This window comes from Telopea speciosissima, chromosome 8 (genome assembly GCF_018873765.1).
Source record: "Telopea speciosissima isolate NSW1024214 ecotype Mountain lineage chromosome 8, Tspe_v1, whole genome shotgun sequence".
NCBI classification, from domain to species: Eukaryota; Viridiplantae; Streptophyta; class Magnoliopsida; order Proteales; family Proteaceae; genus Telopea; species Telopea speciosissima.
In genome coordinates this window covers 1,593,526-1,611,819 of record NC_057923.1, presented here as the reverse complement: position 1 = coordinate 1,611,819, position 18,294 = coordinate 1,593,526, and the positions used below count along the sequence as shown (strand labels likewise).

General features: G+C 44.2%; 1 protein-coding gene across 2 annotated transcripts in view; it reads left to right on the top strand.

Moving 5' to 3' along the window:
• LOC122670862 overlaps positions 1-18,294 on the top strand; it is a 161,765-nt gene that overhangs the window by 36,219 nt on the left and 107,252 nt on the right. For both annotated transcript variants that reach the window (XM_043867874.1, XM_043867873.1), the window contains exon 4: positions 3,048-3,194. In XM_043867874.1, coding sequence (XP_043723809.1) covers positions 3,048-3,194 — 147 coding nt within the window. The remainder of the gene's footprint in view (positions 1-3,047; positions 3,195-18,294) is intronic.

Below are 18,294 nucleotides of genomic sequence, written 5' to 3'. Positions count from 1 at the left end.
TTTTGATCTTACTGTACATGTGGTGATGTATTTGCCTCCATAATGTAACTCGATCCAACTGTGCGGATATGATCCGATCAGATGTTGGGTATCTAATTAGTTGGGCACATAAACTTCAGTAGTTGGCTGTGCTCTCTCCATTATTTTCTCCCTCTTCTATGTTCTTTTTTGCTTTGGTTTTGTCCTTTCATTATTGGTTGTCTTGGCGTTTCTGTCACGTGGAGCCATCTGTTTTGCGTAGTTTAATGCGGTATTCATTATGGTGTAAAGTACAGGGTGTGTTTTCTCATGAAGTCATTATGGTAATCATTCTGATTCTCTCCCATTCATGATAGATGTAAGATCAGCTATCAATTAGTCATATATTTTACCCCCAAAAAATTGTGTAGATTATCAGTCACTAGATTCATCTCCGAAGACTTTAGCCTTTGTAATTTAGGAATTTACTTCGTATTTTATGTTTTAGTCAGACTAGAAAACTAACTTAAAGATGTGAGGTAGAAATTGAAAGTTTTGGGTTTGACTTGTAATGGATATCTGAGGTAATCTATAGGGCTTCCTATATAAGTCCTACCTGGATAGTAATGTGAAAGGAGTCTATAAATAAGGGTAGAAGGGATATCTGTTAGCACAGGTTTGTAATGGTTTTTGAGTTGAGGTTTCCTGAAATATAGGAAGAAATCTGTAGTCTCTTATTTTCTTCGGTTACTGTTTAAACATGAAATGGTTGCTTGGGTTTTTTGCTCTTGGAGTTAACATCATGATTAGCTGCTAGAATTTCTATTTAAAGTGTGTAATCGGGGTTGTGTTCCATGAATATTCCGTGGAACTGTGTACCGTGGCATCATGTCTAATAGCTTAGTTATAGTTAGTTGTTATGTCTCTTTAGTAGTTTCCTTAGATGTAGGTAGTTATTTATTTCTATTGTAATTAGTTTTGTTAATCTTCGACTATTATTATGATCATGGTTCAAGGTGCCGGTTTTGGCCAGGCAGAAAACTGAGTTGGGCTGAGATCTCGGTGATTTGGTTCATTTTTTTTTTGTTGAACTCGTTGCTTGTTTTAGTGGGTTTTTGACCTAGTTAGGTCATGAAAATTGGTATACAGCCTATTTTGGGCCATTTAAACACAATGGCACTATCAGATTTTGAAAAATCAAAATTCAAATAGGAGTTTGACTTTGGACCCTAGGTTGGTAGGTTATGACGTACATGGTCTCTAATAGGGCCTATTCTACACATAATTTAGTAGTAGAAAGCATAGAATTAGTGTAAAACAACTTAAATAAGCATTAGGAGTGTAAAAATGTAAAATACATCAATCTACTTCAAATCACTACAATCTTGTTGTAGATCAATGTTTCCACGAGTTTCTTGGAGTAACCCGGCGATTTTCCGTCAAAAAATGGGGAGAGATCAATTTTTGGAAGTCCACAGCTTTTCCTACTAAGATGACTGAGACCTATCGAAATCTCGACTGGTCTCGGTCGAGATAAGGGCCTTGTATAACTGGGTTTGGTCTGGTTTCGGTCGAACCGAGATATCGATCGAGACACAAAATCTCGGTCGAGTCGATGTCTTTCCCCCCCCCTATAAGGTCTTGTTCGAACCTTAAAAAAAAACGAGATATTACTGAGATCTCGGCGAGACCTTCTTTCATGAGTACGATCCCTACTAAGCATAGTTGTCACAGGCTCGCCTGGTTTAGGGGACCCAAGGCATTGGAGGGGTCTAGACGGAAGGTGTCCAAGGCGCTTGGACATCTAGGCAACGCCTTGACAACTATGCTACTAAGAGTTGGTTGCTTGATTAATATGAGGGAGAAGCTGTCCACGATACAGGCATTCCATTCAACTCCATCGTGTTTTAGCTCTCTGTCCCTCTTCTCCATCTCCATCGTCTCTCTTTCGATTCTCTTCTTCTTCACAGGTTCTGGTTGTTGAAGTTTTGTCACATGGTATCAGATTTATTAAGAAGAAGAAAAAAAAAAATACAGAAAATAACTTCAATTTTCATGGAATGCATTTTCTGACTGTATGATTGTTTCTTGATACCTTTTTGAATTCCTTGTATGAATTCAGTTGCTGGTATCTCTCCATCTTATGTTTTGTTAACAATGCTGGTTTAGAGAGACTTCTCAACTTCTTTTCATGGCTCGAGAACTCACGAGATCTCGCCGAGTTTCTTGGTTTCGTGAGATCCCGAGATGAGAAGCCATACGCATTCTAAAATTACACTTTCTCGGCGAGATCTCGAGATCTCGGTATTGTCTCGGTACACATTTTTTCCAGTTTTTTTTTTAGTTTTAAAAGTTCAATATCTCGCCGAGAGATCTCGGTATCGGGTTAGAACATGGTTTTTACCCATTTTAATTGCCCATTTGACCCATGTGCCCATTTTTATTAAAAGAGGGCAATAAACAGAACTCGGAAATGTCAATAGTTCAGTCCATAGCTCTCTAAACAAAGGGGAAAACACTCAAACAACTCTCTCCCTCAAATTTCTTCCTCTTTCTTTCAAATCTTGGGTGGATTGCATTGTTTGAAGTGAGATTCAAGTGCTAAAGTGAAGATTCAACTCCAACACTCCAAGAATCATCACCTATTTGTAGGATTCCAAAGTAAAACTCATATTTGGACTTGTTTTTAGGCAAATCTGGGCATGCCATTGTGTTTAAATGGCCTGAAATAGGCTGGATACCAAGTTTCAGACCCAAAATATCTGTAAACCCACCGAGTTGGGGGTCCGAGTCGAGATCTCGACTCGACTCGGTTTCTGGCTTGGCCGAGATGCCACCGAGACCCGAGTCTTAGAACCTTGCTTCTTTTAACCTCTCGTGATTTAGGTTGCGACTCTTAAGAATAAAGAATAACCTGTTTGCATCCTTTTTTCCACTTTGCTTTGGAGTTTTTGTAATAAATAGTCATATGACCTGTATTTACGACTAAATTATTTGTTTACTGCTGGCAAAATATTTCTTTCCCCTTTCTAAAGGAGGGTAAATTGAAAAAGAAAAATCCAAACCAATGAACGAAACCATCTATGTAGGTTAAATCTGGCGTCGAACCTATGGATATCGATGGTCAAAGTTTCCCAGAGATGCAGTGCCCTTGCGGGGTAGGAGCTTGCATTGTTCGGACATCATGGACAGAGAAAAATCCTGGGAGAAAGTTCTATGGTTGCTCTGGCATACAAGTGAGTTGTAGATTTCTTTTTGCGCTTCTATTCTATTTTCCTTGTTGAAGTTAATTTATTGTTCTAACTTTTGTGGCTATTGGCGATCGGATGTTTCCTTTTTGCTAACCATTTTGTTACTTTATTGTAGTCCAACTGTCCCTTGGGATAATTACCCATGTTTGTTGCTTAGAAAAAAGAAATATATTATTGTAGGATTACTAGTTGAGTAAATCAAGCAGATGACCTCCCCAGTGTTTGTCAATTGTCAATCGACTAAAAAAACCTACCCACCAAACTGGGAAATCCTGACTGTGCTTTCCTTGATGCCTTGCAAATCATAGAGATTGTTAATTTTGCACTTTATTTTAGGGGAGAGATAAAATGTAATATATCTTTCATATAAGAAAAAAACTTCTAACCCAATATTGATTTAAGCTATTGCCCTTTTATTTGAAAAAAAGGAAGTAAAAACTATTTGTGGTCAACAAACTTAGGATATTTCATATCTTTTGATGGTGGCTTTACATGATGTTTGGATTGAGAGTATAATTGGCATATTCAAAACATTTTTATGGTGAAGGGTAATAGAGAAAAAATTGAGGGCAAAATAGACAGTCATAAAGTCTATATGGCACCAAAATGGGATGATTTGTTGATGTGTAAATGGAAGAGGTTAAGAAGACTAAGCTGTCTGATGCAGCACCAAGTAGGAAGAAGAAGAAGAAGTCCTGACTTTAGGGCTTAGTTAGGTTTACATTCTAGTATTTCCATTCCATACTTAGGTTATTTTCTGTTAGTTAAATTGAACCGGTTTAAATTGATTGCATCCAATTGGTTCAATTGGGTCAATTTAAGTTATTTAGCTAAGTGTCTTTAAATTTAAGTTATTAGGGGTAGATAGGTCATTTTACTGTTTTAAATTATTAGCTTTAATTTTTTTTGGGGGGTGAATAAATAATTAAATTACTAAAGGAGAGCACAATTACAAGAGCCCCTTAGAAGCAGCAACAAAACAGCCGGCACAAAAAACAAGCCCACAGTTAATGGGGTCTGGGCCAACAAAAGAAACAGAAGGGAGACCCCAGAATGCAACAATGAGTCTGTTCCTTGGGGTATCAAGACAAGAAGATGGAGGGGCAGATGACAATTTCGCTTTAATTTCAAAAGAAATGGAGTCCCAAATCTGCTGGTAAGTCCGAGAGTTGGAGGTCCATTTCTTGATATTCCGCTCCATCCTAATATGATTGATTGTAGCACAAAACACCATTTTTCCAACCGTGTCACATATGGAGGAGCCAGCAATAGTCATATCAATCCAAATCCACTCACGTGAGGAGGGGAGAATTCTTCTAGGGGCTGGCCAGCATTTGGGTAAAATGCCTTTCCAAATGGTAGCCGAGGTAGGACAGCTGAGGAAGAGATGGTCAGAGTCTTCCACATTGTTCCAGTAGAGGCAGCAAGAGGGAGAGACTGAGATCTGGCGATGGCGCAGGAAAGCCTAGATTGGAAGGTAGTTGGTGAAGACCCTCCAGATCGTGAAGCAATGGCGGGGAAGGTGATGTTTGAACCAAAGAAGTTTCCTCCAAATGACCAAATGACCTTTCTGACGAATAAGATCCCATGCTGCTTTAGAGGAGGAGGATGATGTGTTAGTCGACCAAACAATACAGTCCTCCCTTCCCAAAGGTCTTTTAGTGATTGAGTGCAGGTCATTCCAGATACTAATAAGCAAAGGAGCCGTAGAGGGGGGGGGGGCGCCCATCCTGCTTGATCTAAAATGTCAGCCACCATAGAGAGCTGATGGAGACCCGAAGTATAGATGAGTCTAGGGGGGACAGAGTGCAAGAGGATCCCCCTAGGATGCCAGTGGTCCAGCCAAAGATAAGAAGAGAGACCATCCCCAATCTGAGAACGGATGACATAATGCACCAGGTGGCGAGAAGCTAGGATCTTTCGCCAAACCCAAGAAGCATCAGAAGAGGGCGATGCAGTCCTGACAGAGGGGACCCGAGTAAATCCAGTCGACCCAGATTCTTTTCTGTTTTGTAGCAATTTTCCAAATTAGCTTGATAATGCCGGTCAAGTTCACTTCCTTGGTTCTTCTAATACCCAAACCACCTTCCTTCTTAGGGAGACAAACAACAGCCCAACGAAGAGGGTGCATAAATCTTGAAGGTTCGGAGCCCTTCCAAAGAAAGGCTGCCAAGAGAGATTCCATAGATTTGATGGTGGCTTGAGGAAGACCATATATGCCTGACCAATAAATGTAGGAAGACTCCAAAACTGATCTGATGAGAACCAACCTGCCAACATAAGAGAGCAATTTTCCTTTCCACAACTGATGCATTTTCCTGATAAGATCCAACGTCGGGGTTCATTGACGAGCTGAGAGCCTAGCAGGAATCAAAGGAAGCCCCAAGTACTTGACTGGAAGCTGCCCCTCTTGGAAACCTTATTTTTCTAAAAAACCAGCTTTATCTTGCTCAGAAACTCCAGCAAAGAACAGAAAGGACTTGGACGGGTTTCTGCGGAGGCCTAAAAGCACATGGAATTGCTGCAGACAAGTCAAAGCTGACTCAAGGGAAGCAATGGAGGCCTTTGAGAAGATCATCAGGTCATCAACAAAGGCCAAGTGAGTTAGCTTGATAGCCTTACACTTGGGCAAAGGGGAGATATGCTGAAGGTCAGTGCTGATTTGGATTTTTCTAGATAGAACTTCCAAAGCCAGCGTGAAAAGGTAAGGAGATAGAGGGCATCCTTGCCTGATTCCCACTGAAGCTCCAAAGTAACCTACTGGGCTGCCATTAACCAGGACTGAGAACATAGGAGAGGAGATGCAGTGGTGAATCCAGTTGACATAAATTGAAGGGAACCCCATCATGGTCAGCACTTGAACCATAAAATCCCATCTAGGGGAATGAAAAGCCTTGTGGATGTCAATCTTCAAAAGAATAGCCGGAGAATGATTTTTCCTGTCAAAGCCTCTAACAATTTCATTGCACAGGAGAATATTATCCGAAATACTTCTTCCAGGGATGAAAGCTGACTGGTTTTCACTGACAAGGAGATCCACAACACTCTTAAGCCTTCGAGCTAGAATTTTGGCAATAAACTTGTAGAGCAGATTGCAGAGGCCAATGGGCCTGAAATCAGTCAGAGCTGAGGCACCTTCTTTCTTAGGGATAAGGCAAAGAGAGGTGTGATTTGCTCCTTTAACCTGGCTAGGATTGTAGAAGAAGCTCTCTATAGCCCGGATAAGATCCATCTTGACAATGTCCCAGCAAGCAAGGAAAAAGCCCATACTAATACCATCAGGACCAGGAGCTCCTTTCACTTTTAGAGAGCGAATAGCAGCCACAATTTCATCTTCCTTAGGGATGGAACTCAGGATATCAAAGAACTCACATGGCAGGAATTTGTTAAGCAAGGATGGAGGGATAAGGCCTTGATCTTGAAGGGGACCACTGGAAATATTTTTGAGGTGATTTACTACCAGGTCCTTTATGTCTTTGACTGTAGTGACAGTAGTACCATCAACAGAAGCAAGTTGAAGAATGGAGTTGGCATTTATTCTAGCTTTCATTGACCGATGAAAATAGCCTGTGTTTGAATCACCCAATTCCAACCATTTAATTCTTGATTTTTACTTGAGAAAACTTTCTTCCCTAGAGAGCAAGGAGGATAGCTCGAGAGAGAGCTCTTTTTCTTCTTCAGCCAACGGACCATTAAGGTTATCAGATTGAAGCTGGAGCTGGATAGAAGATAACTTGTCTTTGCAGTCCAAAACCTGCTGTGAAATGTTGCCAAAAATGTTAGTATTCCAATCTTTGAGGGCAGCCTTGACATTGCAGAGCTTCTTGGTGAAAGCAATGAGGGGGGTAGAGGGAGCAAAGACAGATTTATTCCAAGCTTCCTGCACCATGGGTAAAAAGGTGGGGTGGGAGGACCACATGTCGAAGTACTTGAAAGGCTTTGGGCCAAAGAAAGTGGTGGGCTGAATAGCTAAAGAGATGGGGGAGTGATCTGATATGTCGGGGTTGCCAAAAGAGGCCAGGGAGGAAGGGAAGGTTGACAACTAGACTTCATTAACCAAGACTCTGTCAAGCTTGCAAGCAATGCGAAGGTTACCAGCCCTTTTGTTGCTCCAAGTGAAAGGGAAACTGGTCCACCTAAGATCATTCACTCCGATGTTTTCAATACAGCCATTAAAAGAGTCCATGGCTTCTATATCCAAGTGCTCACCACCTTGTTTTTCAGTGCCAAATCTTATAACATTGAAATCTCCTCCCAAGCCCCAAGGGAGGTTGCCAACTTGACCAGTAATGGAGCGCAGGTCAGACCAAAGATGTGAAAACCACTAAAAATTTAAACTTTGGAACTTGTGTGATTTCAGGTTCCAGTTCTGAGTCCATGGTTGCCTCGATGCTATGGGCTGCATCTGTTGAGGACATGGATCAATCCCTCGACACAACTATGGAGGATTCCAAGGAATCTTCCCAACTTGCTCTTCTGGAGACAGAGGACCCTGATGGTACCCCGCACCAAAGCTATCTGTGTCGGATCTGCTGGCTGGACAGCATGTAGAACCTTTCTATCTCCTAAACCTACTGTAAGTATTATTTACTTATATTTTATAATGTATTGTATTGATCAATTAGAGTTTATAATGGCAGACTAGTAATTTACCTCTGTGGGACCTGCATCCCCAGTGGGGAATCCTATTCCCAGTAGTTACCCGTGCTTGGATTACCCCTGATGTCATATGACATCATTTTACATTTAAATGAAGCTAATTAGGTACAAAATTCTAATTAGAATCAGTTTAGAGAAGTAATTTCAGAATCAGTTTTTGGCTCAAGTAAACAAACAGCCCTTAGTCATGATATCTATATAATCAAAAGCCATTTCACTATTCACTATTCTAAAGACTTGAAGAAAACGATTCAGCCTTAAGAGAAGAAAATAGAAGAAGGTAGAAGGAAGGAGAAAGGAGAAGAAGAAGGAAAGGGAGGGATTCCTTTGGGGCTGGTTCTCTCCACCTGAATTTGGGAATTGGACTGCAGTTTAGTCATCTTGCTGCATACAATTGTGCTGTCTACAACTGAATTCAGAGATTATACACAGGTAAGCCCTAATCTGAATTCTTCCCCTCGTCTCTTTCTCTAATTCTCAGCCTAAACCATGCCCTAAACCCTGTTTCAGTCATTAAAGCTTAGGAAACCAAGCTTAATTAATTAATTTCAGTATATATTTAACCTGTTTTGGGTTAATTAGTGGTCAGCTATACCTGAAACCTGAAGGCTGCCCCCTTAGGAACCCAAATTCTGGCTGAAATGATCAATTGCCAAACCCTAGGAACACCAATTTGGGGTTTATTTGTTTTTTTTTTTTGGGTGAATAAAAGAATTCAATACCAAGGGAAGAAAGAAAAACAAGGGCCCCCAATGGGGGAAATACAACAGCCCATGGCTAAACTAAGCTATCAGCTTGAGGCTGCTGAAGCAGAAAAAGAAACATTTGGGACACCCCAGGAGACAACAATAAGCTTGTTCCTGGGAGTGTCAGTACAAAAAGGAGGAGCTGACAATAGTTTGGAGGAAATTTCGAAGGAAATGGAATCCCAAATCTGATGAAAAGACCGAGAATTGGAGGTCCATTTCTTGATATTTCGCTCCATCCATATATGGTTAATGGCAGCACAAAAAGCCATCTTCCCAACAGTGTCACATATAGAGGGGCCTCCAAAGGTCATATCTACCCAAATTCATTCTCTTGAGAATGGCAGGATTCTTCTTTGGGCAGGCCAGCACTTAGAAAGGATACCCTTCCAGATGGCTTTTGAGGTAGGGCACTCAAAGAACAGATGATCAGAGTCTTCAATGTTGTTCCAACAAAGACAGCAAGCACTGGAAACTTGGATGTGACACCTGAGCAGGAAAGCTTGAGTAGGATGACAGTTGGTGGAAACTCTCCAAGTCATGAAACAATGCTGAGGGATGTGATGCTTGAACCAGAGAAGCTTCCTCTAACCAGCCATCGAGCCTTTGAAACGGATATGGTTCCAAGCAGCCTTGGAAGAGAATTTCCACGAGCCATCTGCTGTCTAGAGGACACAGTCGCCCCTAGAAGGCAGCCTTCTTTGGATGGTCTGAAGATCATTCCAAAGGAGCGAGAGAGGCTGTGAAGAGGTAGGGGGAGGGGCCCAATCATTGTGATGAAGGATGTCTGCAACCAGCCCCATCCTATGAAGACCTGAAGCATAGATCGTCCTTGGGGTGAAAAGATGCAGAAGAATTCCTTTAGGGTGCCAGTGATCCAACCAAAGGGAAGTGGAGAGGCCATCTCCTGTGGGATTGGATGGAAGGGAGGACAATGTGGCGGTATTCCAGGATCTTGCGCCAGACCCAGGAAGCATCAGAGGAGCCAGAAGCAGTCCATATGGAATCTTGTCGAAGGGGGCCCGAATCAACCCAATCAACCCAAATGCTCTTCTGTTTTGAAGCTAACTTCAAGATCAGCTTGATAATACCAGCCTTGTTTACTTCTTTGATTCTTCTAATGTCCAGTCCTCCCTCCGTTTTTGGGAGGCACACAGAGGCCCAAGAAGTGGGGTGGAGGAATCTGGAGGATTCAGCTCCCTTCCAAAGAAAAGTGGCAAGCAGAGATTCCAAGGTCTTTATAGTAGCTTACGGTAGCCCATAGATTCCGGTCCAATAGATATAAGAAGCCTCCAAGACAGATCTGATAAGGACCAGCCTACCTGCATAAGATAGAAGCTTTCCTTTCCACAGCTGCAGTCTTTTCCTTATGAGATCTTACATGGGGGTACAATGATGAGCAGTGAGCCTAGCCGGAATCAAAGGAAGGCCCAGGTACTTGACAGGCAGGTGTCCCTCTAGGAAGCCAGATTTGACTAGGTAGTCCCCTTTGTGTTGCTCAGAAAGACCCGCAAAGAAGATAAGGGACTTGGAGGGGTTGATGCGGAGCCTCGAAAGCTTATGGAATTGCTGCAGGCACAGCAAGATGCACTCAAGGGAGGCAATGGAAGCCTTAGAGAATATCATCAAGTCATCAGCAAAGGCAAGGTGAGTAAGCTCCAAAGCTTTGCACTTGGGCATAGGAGTAATGAGCTGTTGATCAGTACGGGTTTGTAATTGCCTAGAGAGGACTTCCAAGTCCAAAGTGAATAGGTAGGGGGAGAGAGGACATCCTTGCCGAATTCCCACAGAGGCTCCAAAGTACCCCGCAGGGCTGCCATTGATAAGAACCAAGAACTTTGGGGAGGAAATGCAATAGCTGATCCAGTGAACAAAAGGCATAGGGAACCCCATCTTGAGCATGACTTGGGAGATAAAATCCCATCTTAAAGAATCAAAAGCCTTATGGATGTCTATCTTCAGAAGCATAGCCGGGGCATGATTCTTCCTCTCAAAACCTCTAACAATGTCATTGCAGAGCAGAATATTGTCAGAGATGTTCCTTCCTGGAATGAAAGCTGATTGGTTGTCACTGACCAACAAGTCCACAATAGTCTTGAGTCTTCTGGCTAAAATCTTAGCAATAAATTTGTAGAGGATATTGCATAAGGCTATGGGCCTGAAGTCATTCATAGCTGAAGCACCCTCCTTTTTAGGGATAAGGCAAAGGAAAGTATGGTTGACTCCTTTGATTTGGCTGGGGTTGAAGAAGAAGCTTTCAATGGCAGCTATGAGGTCTACTTTGATGATGTCCCAGGTAGCAAGGAAGAACCCCATGCTGAATCCATCAGGCCTAGGAGCACCTGACAATTTGAGGGAATGAATTGCTTTCAAAATCTCATCTTCTTTGGGGATAGAACTCAGAACATCTATGTGGCTGGGAGGCAGGAACTTGTTGAGCACATGGTTTTGCAGAGGAGCATTTCCCATCAAAGGGGCATTGAAGATGCCAGTAAAGTGCTGAACAGCCAGGTCCTTTATGTCCTTTACAGTAGTAACAAGAGAACCATCATTGGAAGTGAGCTGAGTGATGGAGCTAGCATTGACATTGGCCTTGACTGAGCGATGGAAATAAGCTGAATTTGAATCCCCCAAATCAAGCCATTTGATCCTAGACTTCTGCTTGAGGAAGCTCTCTTCCCGGGAGAGCAAAGAGGAGAGCTCAGCAGAAATGTCCTTCTCGGCCTCAGCGAGGGAAATATTGTGCAAATCTGCCTACAGCTGAAACTGAACATTGGCAAGCCTTTCTTTACAATCATTGACTTGAAGAGATATGTCACCAAAGGTGTTCCTATTCGATAACTTGAGAGCTTCCTTGACATTGCGAAGCTTTCTTGAGAAAGCCTTAAGGGGAGAGGAAAATGCAAGTACAGGTTTGGACCAAGCCTCCAAAACCGGGGGTAAGAAATACTTGAAGGGTTTGGGCCCAAAGGTGATGTAAGGCTGGATGGCAAGGGCTATGGGGGAATGGTCTGAAATGTCTGGGTTATCAAAGGTTGCCTGGGGGGAGGGGAAGGAAGAAAGCCAAGCTTCATTGACTAAAACTCTATCCAGCTTGCAACTGATACGATGGCTGCCAGATCTTTTATTGCTCCAAGTAAGAGGGATGCCTGTCCAACGAAGGTCATTGACCCCAATGTCATCAATGCAAGGATTAAAATTGTCCATTGGCTCCAAATCAAGGTGGTTACCCCCCTGTTTTTTAGAGCTGAAAGGGATGACATTGAAGTCACCTCCTAGACCCCAAGGAATATCTCCAATGCTGCCAACAATGACACGCAAATCATCCCAGAGAAGGGACCTTTGGATGGGGTAGTTGAGAGCATAGATGGCCGAGAAAAGGAAGGAAGAGTGGCCTAGAGGATCAGAGAAGCAAAGGTGGATGAATTGCGAGGAAGAGGAAAGGAGGGAGATGGTGATTTTTCTAGGATCCCAGATAACCCAAATACAACCATTCGGATGGGAGGAATAATTAGAAAGGAGGGATCAACCTGGAGCGATGGAAGAGAGAATTTTAGCTGAGCTTTGCTCCTTGATGTGAGTTTCAAGGAGACAGCAGAAGATTGGGCGAGAAGAACGAATCTTGGCACGAACAAAGGCTTGCTTGGAGGCAGAGTTGAGGCCTCGGGTATTCCAAATAAGGCCTTGGATCATTGAGAAAGAGGGAGGAGGGGCAGAGGGGACTCTAAGTGTCGAGCCATAACAGACCGAGATCTGGTAGCATTGCGGTGCCTTTTCTTGTAGGAGCAATGGCGAGAAGACAGGCCGGAAGGGTAGTTTAGCTGAGTAGCAGGGGTATCGGGTGAAGGAGAAGAAGAAGCTGGGTTAAGGGGCAAGGATGGGTTGGGCAAAGAACCCGACCTGTTTACAGAATGGGTTAAGAGATGGGGTAAGGTTCTGGCTGGCCCAAGAACCGAAGAGGCTAGGGAAATATGGGTCGAGATAGATGGGGCTACATTTGAAAGGCCCTCAGCATCAGTGGGTCCCAGAGAAGACGAAGGAATAAACCCTGTCGTGGCATTTATATCTAAAAGGCCTTGGAAGGACTAGGCCCGAGATAACATCGCAGGAGCAGAGGTAGGTAGATGGAGACTTCCCAAGGGGATCAACGAGGGCAGAGCTTCAGTCACGATGGAAGAGTCAGCGAGAGAGCTAGAAAAGGGAATGTCTGTTGCTGGAACTTCTGACATCCTGGATCTGCTGCGAGGTAAGACATCAAAGGAGATCTTTTCGGGACAATCGAGGACCTCAGTGTCGTCATCGTCAGCCAAAAGGCTGAATCTGTTCTGAGTTAGAGCAGCCTGCCGGGGAGCCCTGATAGGCTCATTTCTGCCATTCGCCAGCGTCGCCGGAGCTTTCAGAGTGTTCCGGTGGTTGGATCTGTATCTTCTTCTACCCTGAGACCTTTGACGGTGATGGAGAGAGCTTTGATGAGGAGGATGTAACTCGCCAAGAGTCGTAGACGAAGGCTGAACATCTGCAGACGATGAAGTTCCAGCAACAGAGGGCTCGACCGAGGGAGGGGAACAAAGCTTGGAGTCGTGTCCAAACGTTTTACAGACTGAGCACTAGGGAGGCTTCCAGTCGTAATGGATTTCTTGCTCGAAGGAGTAGTCGCCGCCTTCTTTGACAGTGATGAAGGTGGGGAGCACATCTTGTGCAGAGACTTCCACACAGAGCCTTGCAAAAGCCAGGCGGTCTTTGCGTCTGGTCCTTACATCAGAGAATAATGGTTTACCCAATACAGATCCTAGAGAGCTGAGTCCATCGGTGCACCAGTAATGTAGAGGCAAACCAGGCAAGGTAATCCATAGGGGGATCGAAGTTAGGTCCAGTCGCCGAAGTTGCAGATGAGGATGCCATTGGCGGAGAAATATTGGTTTCTTACCAATCAGCTAGGGTCCCCCTTCTAAGGCTCGAAGTTTGTCAACAGCAGAGGAAAACTTGAATAGGAAAAAACCATTGTCCAGCAGAGAGACATCCAAGGATCCTTGGGGTCTCCACTGCTTGGAGAGAGATACTTTGACAATGTGGAATGGTGGTCGCGAGCCAAGAAAATTACCTACCAAAATATTTTCCCAAAGCTCGACTTGTACTCTAGAACAGCAGCATGGCAAACAACTACCTTGGTCGAGCCATCCAAGGCAGGAGAGACAAAGTGGAGAGGAAGGCCATCAGATGAAGGAGCAGAGTCCGCGTTGAAGAGAGAGGACCAAGGAGCGGGAGAGGGGAGTTGGGGGTCAGGGGAGATGGGGACAGGGGAGGGAGGAGGAGAAGAAGCAGGGTTGGGAGAGGAAGACGACATCTCAGAAAGAGATTCAGCCGGAGACATGGTCAGTCAGGCCAGCCAGGAGGATCGGCGGGGGGACTAGCCATCGAAAGTACACAATTTATTGTACCTCAGAGCAGAGAAAACAGTTAGAACTGGATGATGAGGTCCAAAAATAATTGCCCCTCAATGTTTGGCTTCAATTTAGGGTTTATTCATTAAATCCCTAAATTTATGATAGTTCTTAAAATTGATTCATCAAATAGGCATGACCCACCTTAGAATAGGCAGGCTTAGAACACAAAATTGAAGCCTTGCATGTCAAGATTTGGGGCTTATAGTCAAAAGCACCAATTCTGCCTTTTGGACTGGATGCAATTACAGGTCTGCAATCGGTCGACTGTAGGCTTTACTCCTTGAATCCGGTCCAATATTTTTGGACCAAATTGCCCCTCAATGTTTGGGTTTGACCTGAGCTTATCCCTGACCGTAATATGTGATATTTTATGTTATTTTAGGACTGTTTTTGCCTGTTTCTGTCTAGATTGCTGGAGTCTGCTGCCTAGACTAGATTGTCATGGCAGGTAAGGGAATTTGACTTAATTTCTTGCGTGTATATTGACTTAATTATTTCTTGTTCAGTATGGCATGTCATGCATCATAATTATAATTCAGTTCATGTAGTTTTATAGCTTTATATTCTTTACACTAGACTGCATATGAATTAGGATGCATTAGCATGCTGCATTGCATTGATATTTACTTGAAATTGTATAAATGATGATAATGGTGCACTGGTTAGCTTACAATTGTTCTGTACATACATGTGTCGTCATGATAGACTGCATTGGGTTAGGATTTTTCATTACCCAGTACTACGTCCCTTACCAACAGGGGAAGAGGTGTTGGATAACTCGTGGTAGGTCCGAAGGGTAAATGGAATGCCATTCACTGTCCCATGTTAGCGAGGAACACTCTGCTGTGGGAATAAACAGTAGGGTTAGTCACTGGGGGTCCGTTAGCGTCAATTGTATGATGCCTGAGCTGCCGGGTCTCCACCGTAGTGGAATGCTTTCGCTCGGGTGACCGACGTCTGGTTATGTGTTTCCGGGACCGAGGCTAGTATTCTATTACAGTAGTACTTATACCTAATGTGACTTAGTATCCATGTTAGGAGCATGCTTGTCTAGGACATTCATCATGGATTGTTGTATGTGTTTGCATGCATTTCCTTACTGAGCTCAGTGGAGCTCAGCCCCGTGGATATCCCTATTTTTCATATGATGTTACTGCTGCTGTTTCTGGTGCTGCTGTGGGAGTTTCTTCTGCCCAAGACATTTCTTCAGCTTATGGAGTTGACACTCCTTTTGCAGTGGAGCACGATGCTTCGTGTTCGTGCGACGACTGCGCCTTCTTTTGAGCTGTTGCTAGATCAGGCCTCTTCCTTTCCTTTTTTGATTATACACTTTTGTATATAGTTTACTGTAGATAAGTCTTTTGTTTTAGATCACTGTTGTATGGAACAAGTCTTGTAAGTCAGTTCTCTTTCATATATATATATATATATATATATATATATATATATATATATATCACAGCTTATTACTAGTTGTCCTTTATTACTGCCTTAATTCTATATTTAAATTGCTTCCACTGCATTTAAATTCTGTATTTGTGAATATGATTGCGAATAGAGTACTGCACTTGCGATCCTGGTGGGTTGATTGGATGTCAGAGACATCCAGTCACACTTGACCCTTATAAACCGGGCCGGGGTATGACAAAAGAGGGGTCCTATGAGAGGGGGAGTTGAGAGCATAGACTACAGGGAAGAAGAAGGAGAAGTGGCCTTGGCAGTCCAAAAAGTTTGAGGTGCATGAATTGAGAAGAGGAGGATAAGAGGGATATGGAAATTTTGTTAGGATCCCATAAAACCCAGATTCGACCATTGAGATGGGAAGAGTAGTTTGAAACCAGCTTCCAGCCAGAGGCAAGGGAATTCAAAATTTTGGCCGAATTGTGCTCTTTGACGTGAGTTTTAAAAGACAACAGAAAGAAGCTTTGGAGGAGTGCAAGCGAGAGCGAACCAAAGCTTGCTTTGCAGAGGAATTAAGGCCCCTAGTGTTCCACACCAGCCCTTGGATCATTTGGAAAGGGGGAGGAGAGGCAGCAAAGGCTCATCGAGCCGGGAGAGGACAGAGCGTCCCAGAGAGGCACTGCGATGTCGCCGACGGTAAGGGTGTTCTAAAACTAGGAAAGCCTTGTAGGAGTGATTGAGAGGAGCCTGAGAAGAAGGGGAGTTGCAGGTAACCGTCAGGACAAAGCTTGGCGGAGATAAAGAAGAAGAAGGGGAGGGATGGTTCGGGTTAAAAAAGCTTTGAGGATCCGGGTCAAAAGTATCCTGGGTACCCGAAGAGGAAAAGTTAAAGAAAAGGTTGGCTTTAAAAGGGCTAGGCTTAGAAGATGCAAGTTCAAACGTGGTTATCAAAGGGTCAGCCAAGGGAACCACGGTGGGTAAGCTGACAGGGCCTAAGGGACAAAATGGGAGTTGGGGCCCACAAATTGGGGGGGAGTTCCTTCTCGCAGACATAAGAGGGGAAGCGACCAGGCAAACCTCATCAGCAGAAAGCGCTTCACCATCTTTCGAGGGCTGAATTAGAGAGTCCAGCGGCAGTGACACAGATGTAGACAGATCCTTGCCAGGGGAGCCTAGAGTGAAAAGAACTGCTAAGGTGGTCTCTGACATTCGAGAGCGGCCTACGAGGAATAGCATAAAATTGGGGTTTCTCGGGGCACTAGCAGGGATCAGAGGGTGCAAAGTCTTCAGCAGCATCATCGCACTCTAGGATGCTGTACTTGTTCTGCAGGGATTGCGACAGGGCCAAGGAAGCAGGAGGACGATGGTTGCTTCGGCGATGCTTCTGACGGTTTATTGGGAGGCTTCTAGTTTTTGATCTGCCACGGTGCCAAGATCGACCATCAGTTTGGCCAGTAGAAGGTGGATGCACCGGAGCCTGCGGCAAGAGAGCTTCTATCAAGGACTCAAGGGCATTCCAGTCGTGGGGGCCAAAACAGCTTCAGCTTCAAGAGAAGACTTCGGGAGACAGAGATCGGAGTTATGGCCGAAGGTTTTATAAACCAAGCAGTGTGGCGGCTTCCAATCTAAATGAACTTCTTGCTCAATGGAAAACCCATCGCCCTCTTTAACTGTTATGAAGGTAGGGAGAGGCTCGAGAGCTGAAACTTCAATGCAAATTCTCGTGAAGGCAAACCGGTCTTTACGTCTGGTTCGCACATCGGAGAAGAGGGGAGTACCAAGCACCGAGCCCATTGCACTGAGACCGTCGGTGCACCAGTAGTGAAGAGGGAGCCCCGGGAGAGAGACCCAAATCGGAACAGAGGAGAGATCCAGTTTTCGGAGTTGCAGAGATTGATGCCATTGGCGAAGGAAAACAGGCTTCTTCCCTACAAGCTGAGGCCCACCCTCGATGGCACGGAGCTTGTCCAGAGCAGAAGAAAACTTGAAGATAAAGAATCCGTTGTCGAGGAAGAATACATCCAAAGAACCTTGGGCATGCCATTGTGTAGTAAGAGATTGCTTGACGACCTGGAAAGGTGGTCGCGAATCCAGGAAATGTCCAACAAAGCAGTTTTTTCACAACTTTGCCTCGTCAGTTAGAAAATCAGGGGGACAGAGAGCAATTTTTGCAGAGCCCTCCAAAGACGGGGGAACAAAGTGTAAGGGGGCAGGCCATCATGGGATGGACCAGAGGGAGAGGCGAGAAGAGAGCTCCAGGAGACGGGTCGATTTAAAGCAGGTGGGGAAGTGGCAGGAGAAGAATGAGGCGAAGGGGATTGTCGAGAGGGAGACGGCATGGCCAGACGGCAAGAAGAAGAGAGGGAGAAGGAGTCAGTCCAGCAAGAGAGGCCGGCAGACAATTTTCGGCGGAGCCCCGGCGGAATCTAGTGAAGATGACATCACTCACCAGTCAACTGTTAGCTTTAATTTTAATTCCTTCCCTTCCACGATTTATCAAGAGAGAGGTTATTTTGTTATAGGATTTGGCCATTGGCCCTCTATTATAAAATTAGAAAATGTGGGAGTCTCCCCCACAGTTTATTTGAATTAAAAAAGTCGAGCTTTGCTTGTTGGCTGCCATTGTTGCTGCTCCTTGCTCCTTTGTGATTGTGCATCCTTGTGGATCTCAAGGTGGAAAGGGATTGGTGGAATCCAATTGACTCCTTATGCCGTGACGGCTGGGAGGATCTTCTTTAGCTGGAAGGTGGTTCTATCCTTCTATCACATAGCTGCGGCCTCCATTGAAGATCTCCTTCAACAAGTAAGTTATTTGATTAATTGTTAGTCATCCCT